At 42.6% G+C, this 10,294-nt stretch overlaps 1 protein-coding gene across 1 annotated transcript; it reads left to right on the top strand.

Moving 5' to 3' along the window:
- Positions 1 to 768: 768 nt before the first annotated feature.
- LOC311152450 (pantetheinase-like) lies at positions 769 to 9,490 on the top strand (the record flags this gene model as incomplete). Its single annotated transcript, XM_084203563.1, has 7 exons — positions 769 to 981; positions 1,088 to 1,218; positions 2,967 to 3,159; positions 4,585 to 4,876; positions 6,015 to 6,388; positions 8,538 to 8,708; positions 9,075 to 9,490. 7 exons carry the CDS (start codon positions 769 to 771, stop codon positions 9,192 to 9,194), a joined length of 1,494 nt encoding a protein of 497 aa, XP_084059689.1. The 3' UTR covers positions 9,195 to 9,490.
- Between the last annotated feature and the right edge of the window lie 804 nt (positions 9,491 to 10,294).

Raw genomic sequence — 10,294 nt, 5'->3', positions numbered from 1 at the left:
TGCTACTGCACCTGGTGAACTACCCTGCTCTTTTGCTTCAGGCTAGTGAGAGACAGGGAATGAGTTACTTACATGCCTTCTTTTCTGGTGAAAAATTGTATCCAGATTAATATTTTCTGGTGGAAGGCTGTTGGAAAGTGATGCTCAGCTAAACAGAAGTGGCTGGGAGAGACACTGGGATAAACTCAAGGGACAGTTCTGTTGCTGGCCTGTTGGGTGCATGACATCTAAGTACAGTGAGATGCTAATGCAATTTCTGTGGTCTAGAGAAACTCAGAAGCAAGCTGCACGTACTGAGACATAGCATATGAATTGAGAAATACAAAGATACTAGAATGAAGAAGTTTTTATTACCCTGTGTTTTGCCACTCAAAATTTACAGAAGACTAGCTCCACTGATGGCAATATCCACCTGGGTATCAGCTGAGCCCACACAGAAAAAGTCTTGCTGTAATCAGTGACAAAGAAGAGTATAACAACAGAAAGTGTCCTGCTCTTTCTAGATATGATTTTAATGTCTTAAAATTTTTTTACTGGCCCCTTTAGTCTTGACATTGCCCAGCATTTTATGTTTGCTCAGTTGTGACATCCTTACTGTGTACTGCAATACTTTCTTATATCTCACACTTGTTTCCAAGGTAATGCTTTAACCGACCTGCAGTTCATTCCTCCCTCTTTCAAAGTAAACTTTGTCCCCCTTCTCTTTTCTGTGCATGTTCCTTTTGCACTGTTTGTCCAGAGCACTCCAGGAGCTGGGAGGCTGCAGCCATGCTCCCTTCCCAGGCTCTCCTGCCCGCTGTGGTGTTTGCACTCGCAGCCCTTCGGGCCCTTGCCTCCGACACCTTCCTGGCAGCCGTCTACGAGCACGCCGTCATCCTGCCCCCTGCCACCCAGGAGCCCGTTCCTCCCAGCGATGCTTTGGCCCTGATGAACAAAAACATGGATGTCTTGGAAGGGGCCATCAAGGAAGCTGCCCAGCAGGTACGAGGGCTCTGCTGTGAGGGCTGTCCATCAGAGTTTTCTGCTCCTGCTGACCCTCCTGGTTGTCTGTTGATGGGTGCCCTCTAAACGGAGCCTGTTGTGACAGGGTGCCCACATCATTGTGACTCCTGAAGACGGCATCTATGGCTGGCAATTCACAAGAGAAGCCATCTACCCCTACCTGGAGGATATCCCTGATCCGGTGGTGAATTGGATTCCCTGCACTGAGCCCTCAAGGTGATTCCTTCTGCAGTGCTTTAGGTGATTTCAGCCTCTCATCTCATGGAGTCTTGAGCAGCTCACACTAAATTATTAAGAACTGCTGACAACTCTAACATAAGTTTTAATTAAATTATAGTATGAAGATAGTTAAATGGTTAAATATATATTATGTCCATGACTAACTGATGAGGGAGACATTAAATTTGTTGGTTTTTTTTTAATTAGACACTTTAAGGAGAAAGTCAAACAACATACAGAATTTGGGTTACTAAAAGTTGAGGAAATCTCTATTTTTGTTGCCAGAATATTCTGCTTCTTGTTCTGCTTTCAGTTTTTCAACACTATTTTGGATATAACTGACTGCAAATTATTAACAGTAGTATTTCTTTGATTTTTTGGTTTCTTTATGTTTTACAAATGACATGTTGAAACAAAAGCACTCAAACCATTTTTGTGGACAGCCAAGAAGTAGTCTCTGAGCAGATTATAAGAGATTATATGAAGTCAATAATTAAAGTCCAAACTTCCAAACAGGAATTTGAATCTGGGTTTTCCACAGTTAAGATAAGATAAAGTCTGAATTGCTAGAGTCTCTGTGCTGTAGAACACTATCTGTCATTCAAGCCGTATGTTTCAGCAGTGACAAACTAAGCTATAGCTGAGGACTGGACTTTACACTCCTCCAGCATGCAGTATGTGTTCAGCTATGGAATTACAGCCGTGGTCTGCCCTTTTCACCACGGCTTTCTGCACCTCCTTGATGAGAAGCAGGTTATTTTATCTGTGGGGATATAATAATTCAGTGCTTCCAAGAAGAAGAGTTACATTTGCAGAGGATGTGCAACTTTTTGTTGAGACATAAGTAGCTGAAGTATACAGTCTTTCATGGAAGGTGGAGTGTGGGGTGGCAGTGTGTCTAAGCAGGTCTTTATTCTGGTGCATCACACAGGTTTAGCAGAGGTGATCTGAGTGCCTCCTCACTGTTCCAAATCAGGGGTTTCACTAGCAGCTTTTGGGAATATAGCACTTGCCATCAGTGTCTGGCATGCCTTATTCCTGGTGCTGTACGTGTATCTTGCATGGAGGTCCTGCTTGGGTGGCCCAGGCACCCCTTGCAAAGCCGTAGGCATTGCCCCACTGCAACGGGGAATGAACGGCTGCTCTCTTTGTGGCCTGGTATGGATGCTTCAGAGGTGCTGCCAGTTTCTGGCACATGGACACTGTCATATCTCAAAATTAATAGCCCACTGCTCTTCATGCCATGGTTACAGTTCCTGTGTGCTGCTGTCTATGGGAGGGAATGAATGCTGAATTGCCTTGACCCTATGTCATCTGCATTATCCCACAGCTCAACCTTGCTTAGCATGCTGAGGGCCCAGAGCTGCAGCCCTCAGGTGCCAGTAAGCCTGATGCTAAAATATTTGCTTGTGTGACACCAAGCTCGTGTCTTCCTCTGCCTAGAGATTGCTCTCCTACCCTTTCCCAGCCCGAGGATTATCTGTTTACTGCAGTGCATGTTCCAGGTGCTGAAGGAGACTGGCAGGCATGTCCCTGCAGAGGCCAATGGGAGGTCTCCAGGGCCTACCCCAAGGTGCAGGAATCAATCTGAGGAAGCACTGCAGCATCTCTCTGTATCTGCCTGCCCTGCCATGGCTGCAGGCTTGGAGATGCTGCTGGTGTGACCTCAAGTACTGTGGAAATGGACACCACTGACGGCACAGGTTTTGTTAAGTTTGTTTTTCTCCTTCCCTAAAATGCAATAGATTTGGTCCAGCACCAGTGCAGGAACGACTCAGCTGCATGGCCAGAAATAACTCCATCTATGTGGTTGCAAATATCGGGGACAAGAAGCCGTGTGACTCCAGCGATCCCAGCTGCCCCAGGGACGGTCGGTACCACTACAATACGGACGTCGTCTTTGATGCACAGGGGAAACTGGTGGCTCGGTACCATAAGGTAAAGTGGCCTTGAAGAGACAGAAATTAATTTTCCCCTACTTCCAAAATGTCTAGGTTTGGGAAGCAAAGTAGATGCCAGTCATTGTCCACTGGCAGAGTTTTGTTTTTCTTTATCATTTTAAAGAATATCTCTCTTGCTGTGAAGCATCGATGCCAAATTTGCATTTGCTGTCATGTTTCTCAAAAGAGACTGGAATGAAAAATGATTGTTCTGGTGCAATTTAGTGGCATATGGTTTTGGTTGACTTCCTCAGTTCATTAGCTCACTACTACTGTAAATTCTGCTGCTTGAGCAGCTTCAGTTTTCAGTGCCAGCTTTTCACCAGACTACCAGTTCGTGTTCCAGGATTTCCATGTTCACATCTATTTCATCGTAGATGAGTTGTCTGGCTTCAGAGAGGCAGGACCTTTTTTTCGATGCTGTTTTGGCAGAGTTTTTCTACAATGGGAATTATTTGGACATAGCAAAGCAAGTGAAACAGCCAGATGGGTGTAAAAAGAGATAAGGATTTTAGGTCATTTGAACCAAATGGAGGTTCCTCTTTCAGTATCATGTGCCTACCCGCAAGGTCCATCAAAGATGTTTATGAATCAGGTGCCAGATATCATGCCGGTGTGGGTAGAGTGAAGTGAGTTTATTTCATGCACTTTGGGCCCAGTATTTCATCTGATTGTGTAGAGACAATGCCAAGATATCTATATGTGAAGCAAACTGGGTGAGTGAAATACTGATAATGCAAATCTGTCCTTAGCCTGCTATGGCCCACATGCTGAATTACAAGTTAAGTACACTTGAACTTCTTTTCTGGCATGGTGTCCGTATTTACTTTAAGACCACCTGGACATTTATAAAGGACTCTTAATAAATATGTATGTGAAAGAAGAAGGAAAATGTTGGAAAGCTGAGAATGTCACAAACTTCAGTTTTTCTGTTGGCTGAGATCATCTGTCTTTCCCCCATCAGCACAGCCTTTATTTTCTACTCTGTAGTGTCCCAGATACTGTCCTGTGCTTCATGCTGGTGCTGTGTACTTCCAGTGTTTCTGGGCATCTCCACACAAAAGTTTAATCTCTTGCCACCAGATCCCCCATGCTTCCCTCACATTACTATTTCTCTCTGGTTGCATTTGGGCCGCCAGTAATAAAAACTATGTGGGGGGAGTGGAGAGATTATTCTTATGCAAATGACACCAACAGAGCTGGAGGCAGCTGGCTGCTTTCCCAGCTAGATCCCAGGGCAATATGTAATATGTGTTCCATATTTTGGGTACGATGACCATTTAGCCTGATTTCCTACCTGTGAGGGCTTCCAACACAGGTCAAAAATTTTCTCTAGTCATTCTGAACAGCTTTAGGGAATGACTCCAAGACATATAGTCAGTAAGTGCCTCTAACTGGTTTCTCTATTTTCCTTCCCCTACAGTATAATCTCTTTCAAGGAGAAACTCAGTTTAATTATCCAAAAGAGCCAGAAGCTGTCACCTTTGAGACTCCTTTTGGGAAGTTTGGCATTTTCACTTGCTTTGACATCCTTTTCTATGAGCCTGCCGTGGTCCTGGTGAGCAAGATGCAGGTGGACACCGTGCTCTTCCCAACAGCTTGGATGAATGTCCTGCCCTTTCTGACTGCAATTGAGTTTCACTCTGCCTGGGCTATGGGCATGCGTGTCAATGTCTTAGCTGCCAATACTCACAACACTAGCATGGAAATGACAGGTAACTTAATTTTCACTCTATGCAAGGATCTTTATAACCATGATTCTCTTATTCCCAGTTCTACAAAGTGATTTTGCAGAGGAATATAATGTATTTCTCTGGAAGGTGAAGAGTCTAGTCACCAAATTTTAAAGCTGATGGATCCTGTTCCTGTTGGTTTCATAAAGACATAACAAAACTTGTATTGTTTTCTTTGCCCCAGCTTCTTAGGATTCTCTTTTCTTTTAATGGCTCTAAATAAGTAGTAGATCACTGCCCTTATGCCTAAACAGAATTTTTTGTGGTTTTTAAGGCTCTTTTCCTCTCCACTTATAAGACTATGATTGAATGCCAAACTGTAATTATACTCGTAAACCATATATGTGGCTACATTTATTCTGCCAAATGAGAGATTTTTTTTTATAGCTGTATTTAACGCTGTTGCAGAAAACTGTTAAGAACCACATGTTAAGGCCTGCTGTAGTAACACTGCTAAGATGTCCACGTCTTCATTTTAGAATGTAGCATTGAATTTTTTTAGACCTCAGCCAATGGAATAGTATATTTCAATTAGACCAGTATCTTCACTGAGCTGTGCAACCACAGTATTGTTTTGGGGCTTTTCATTTGAAATGCCTGTCAGTGATGGGTATGACAGAGCTTTGATTTCCCTCTGTTGCTTGGTGCTGGTCAGATGTGAATCACTCATGAGGAGAGGAGTTTGCAGCCAGTGTAAAGGGGGCTGGACAGTTGCTGTCTCCTTCTGTTCATGGACAGGCCTGTGATACTTGCCTGTGTTGTGTTTTGGATTGTCTCAGCCAGTAGCTGGTCCTTTCACATCAATCAGCTGAGAAAAAAGGAATTATCAGCTCTATTGCATACAGGAGAAAGAGAACCGAGGAGGCCATAATATAATCATAACATAATATAAAAAAGCAAACATCCTCTGGCTACACTGAGCAGTCCTTATCTAAGGGAATAAATGCTATTCTTTACCAAAGCACGAGCTCTCTGTGCTGAGTTTGCTAAAGGTCACCTTTAATGAGACTAAAATTACTGTAATCTGTGTAGAATAGTGGATAAGCTATCAGTAGAGACAATTAGAAGGACAACATGGTTTTTTAAATTCTTCTTGGACTGACTGTTGTGCTCTCCTCAGGGAGTGGCATTTATGCACCAGCTGGAGCCAGAACATACTCCTACAACATGAAAACTGAAGATGGTCACCTCCTCATTGCTGAACTGGATGCACACCCTCGTCTTTCTCCTGCCTCCCCGCCTGATGTCAGCTGGAACTCATATGCTTTGAGTGTTGAAAGATTCTCACAGAATGACCATGAATTCTCAGGAATCATCTTTGAAGACCTCTTTACTTTCACAGAGCTCACTAAGCCCGGGGGGAATCTCACTGTCTGCCAAAAAGACCTCTGCTGTCACTTGAGCTACAAGATGGCAGAGAAAAGAGAGGATGAAGTTTATGTGCTGGGCGCTTTTGATGGCCTTCATGTTTTTGAAGGACAGTACTATCTGCAGGTAATTCTTTGGAGGGGTTGATTTACTTTAGGAAGCTTATGTACAGGGAGAAACCTTCAGCTCTGTGGTGGAAAAAGAGAAGACAATGACTCTCTTCTATGCTGGAGTCCTAGTGCACCTTTTGTTAGTAATGGAAAGAAGTTGCTAAAACTTCCAAGCCTGTTTGCCTTCAAATCCAACAAATGCAGTAGAGAGGTCTCTAAACCTCTTCTGAATGCCCAGAGTGCACTCACATTTTGGGGGTGGGTAATATTGGCTAAATTTAGGTCCTCTTCTCTGAATATTTGCAGTAAGTGTTCTGAATCTCTTCTTTATTAAGGAATCACAGAATAGTTAGTATTGAAAAGGACATCTGAAGATCACATAGTCCAATCTCCCTGCCAGGGCAAGGTCACCTAGGGCAGATTGCACAGAAACACATCTGGGTGGCTTTTGAGTGTTTCCAGAGGAGGAGTATCCTAGACCTCCCTGGGCAGCCTGTCCTGATGTTCTGCCACCCTAAATGTAAACAAGTTCTTACTCATGTTGAGGTGAAACTTCTTGTGTTTTTATGGCCATTGCTCCTCTCCCATTGCTGGGCACCACTGAAAAAGCTTGGCACCATCTTCTTGGCACACACCTTTGAGATATTTGTGTGTATTGATGAGACACCACTCAGTCTTCTCTAGCCTTAACAGGCCCAGCTCTCACAGTCACTCGTCATAAGAGAGAAGCTCCTCATTCCCAATCATCTTTGTGGCCTCAGCTGGACACTCTCCAGTAGCTCCTTTTCTTTCTTGTGCTGGAAAGAAAGAGGAGCCTGGGCACAGTACTCCAGATGTGGTCTCACTGCATTTTCATCAGAGTTGCTGTTAAAAATCAGTTGATCATAGCTATCTTTATGAGATGCTCTGATAAGTTAGGGTTACAGAAATGTTAATTCTTTGTCATTATCCAAATCATAGCAATAAAGCTTAGTTAAATGGCTTATGACTTTTAGTATAAATATCCTGCCTTCCTCTCTTTTAATCAAATATTTGGAAAGACAATGAGTTACGTCCTGGTTAATTTGCTTAAAGCCATATTTGAAAACATCCTTTGCCCTTATGATTAAGTTATTGTGCCAGCAGATGATACTTTTTTTTAGTTACTTATGCCTGTCAGCATCACCATTTTGTACCAGCTGGTACAGACTCCAGGATATGAGAGGAGGTGTTATCCAGCAAACAGCTCATGTAATACTAGGAAGGTAACTTGAATAAATTCAGTTCTTGGTGAGCTTGGTTATAAAATTTATTTCAGTGGTTGTGGAAGTTGCCAGATAGTCTCTGCCAGAATCAAAAATTCTAGAGAATATAGGAATTTCTACTCTTCCTTTTTCCCCTCAATATTTTTTTTCATTTCCTCAGAACATACTCCTTATTTCTCTGCCTACTTGCATTTCAACACAAAACCAGATTTGCTGATGAATAATACTGCTGAGTTTTTGCAAATATGCTTCTATGCCCCAATACGAGACACGTAGAAAAACTCCATCACTTATCAGCAAAACCAGACAACATCCTTCTATGTGCAGCAACTGCTAACACAAAACTGTCACAAAGATGCTAACTTCATGTCCTTGGCCTATATTAACTAGGATTTGGACAGGGAACATCAAATTCAGACTTCCCATGGACTACTAGGCCATCTAAGTACCATTAGCAACATGTACAACTAGAGGACCTGGATGTGCACGTGTACAATGTACCTCTGTGGAAGACTTTCTTGCATTTGATTAAATGAATTTCCATTCACAAAGTCATCTTAGTAGGACATGTGGGAAAGAAACCTTCAAATGAGACAATAGGCAATTGAAATAATTAATGGAAGGGACTAGGATTAGGCCTCATGGGTGAAATGAGGTGTTTGGCTGCACTTGTGTCAAAACCAATTTATTTATAAAATGATAAGACTATGACAATTTAATTATAAACTAATAAGACTAAGATCTTATACTCCCAATCAGATCAAGGGGTAAAACAATAAGCTACAACTGAAAAGGAGTCACCCAAGAATTATGAAAAAGATCCTGTGACTATCACCTGCTCTGACACACATTAGCTTTGATGACACAAGGCACCAGTGTTAGCATCTTGCTAAATACATTATTGTCTCCTCCTCCCCACAGATCTGCACTCTGCTCAAGTGCCCCAGCACAAACCTGAGCACATGTGGGCAGCCCGTGGAGACGGCTCAGACCAAGTTTGAGATGTTCTCTCTCAGCGGCACGTTTGGCACCAGCTACGTCTTCCCAGAAGTGCTGTACAGCGGGGTGCAGCTGGCCCCCGGGGAGTTCGAGGTAATGGGACACCCCTGTGACTTGTCAGACATCAGCAGTCAAAAAGCCACTACAAGAGCAACTTAGTTGTTACCAGAGACCTCTGTCCTCTGCCTTGAGGTCAAGGCAGCTTTATTTCTGCCTGATTTTCCTGGTTCTATTCAGTTAGTCCACCTTGCCAATTCTCTTCTGCCCTGTTCCCCAAATCCTCTGGAACGAGATCTCCCTCAAGACAGAAATGTCGTTTTTTTCTGCCTTCCTGCTAGCTCCAATTGAGATGGGAGCTCTTTTGACTAGATCAACATTACTGAATATATGATTTTGTGTTTGCCATACAAGAGTACTGCTTTGATGATGCTCCTGCTTATTTTACTTTTTCATAACCAGGTGCTGGCTGATGGACATCTGATAAATCGGAATACTACATCAAAGCCAGTTTTGAGTGTAACACTCTTTGGGAGGTGGTATGAAAAGGACCCTCCATCCACATATCAAGCTTCAGCATGATTTCATTGCATGTCGTTCAAGCTTTCATCTGTTCCTTTCCGTAGTGCTAATTAATCACAAATAATGGAAATTAATAGAAATAATAATAATTAAATGAGATTCTATTCCTCAGCTTGCCTTATCTAACAGTATAGTTACTGCACATTGATTTATTGACTTGATTTTGCAGCAAAGATCAATATGCTGCTGGGCTATTGTGTATGTATTTTTATATTATAGATTTGGTTGGCATATGCTTGGCCTTAACATTGGGAACAATAGAAAATAAATTCCTTTGACTTTACTGGTAGGATTCAGTGGGTTATGCCCCAATAAAAAGAGTTTTTAGTTATTTGAAATTTTTCTTGGAGTATTAGCAGCCATTTCCACAACACTGTTCCCACCCCATTTCTGAACAGCCATTTTTGTAAACAAGAGATTACCAGAACCTTTGAAGATTCTAACTTCCATTGAAAAAGAAAAAAAAGCCTCAAAAACTGTGTACCTTCAAAAAGCAGTTATTCAGCTCAGCATACTGCAGTGTGTTATCATACCATGATAGGTACTTCATGAGAGAGGAGTCTGCTTTAATCTTTCTGGCCACATTTTTAGGATGTAGAAAATCTCCCTAGCACAGAATTGCTGGTAAGTGTCACAAATGCTCAAAACAAGCAATTTCTCAGGAGCATGTCTTGTGTTCCCACGGAATGGTTGCTCCTACCAGTGCCAGGGAGAGCCGGGACTGTGCCCGCAGGTATTGGGAAAGGGGAGGGAACAGCTGGAGCAGGTGGGACACACTGGCACCTGTGAGGATGTGGTCCCTGCAGACTGTGTTTCTTAGGCAAGTGGACTGGATTACTTTGTGTTTCCCACCTAAGGTTTCTATGTGTGCCCAATTCTGTCGTTTGTTATGCGTGTTTGCTTTGAAGTCCAAACATTGTTTACACTTAATCTGACCAACATATTTTAAAAAATATTGACTTGTAGGAGACAAAATACATTGGTGTTTTTAAACAGGGGAATGTCTTAAAAAGAAGATTGTAGTCCATGAAAGTATCAAACTGAAACCGTCTACAATTCATGTACTGGAAGTAACGGGAAACATTCCTCTGCTCGGAGAG

The sequence above is a fragment of the Fringilla coelebs genome (genome assembly GCF_963513975.1).
Source record: "Fringilla coelebs genome assembly, chromosome: 3".
Lineage (NCBI taxonomy): Eukaryota > Metazoa > Chordata > Aves > Passeriformes > Fringillidae > Fringilla > Fringilla coelebs.
Note: the sequence above shows the minus strand (reverse complement) of the source record. Positions and strands in the feature narration are given on the sequence as shown.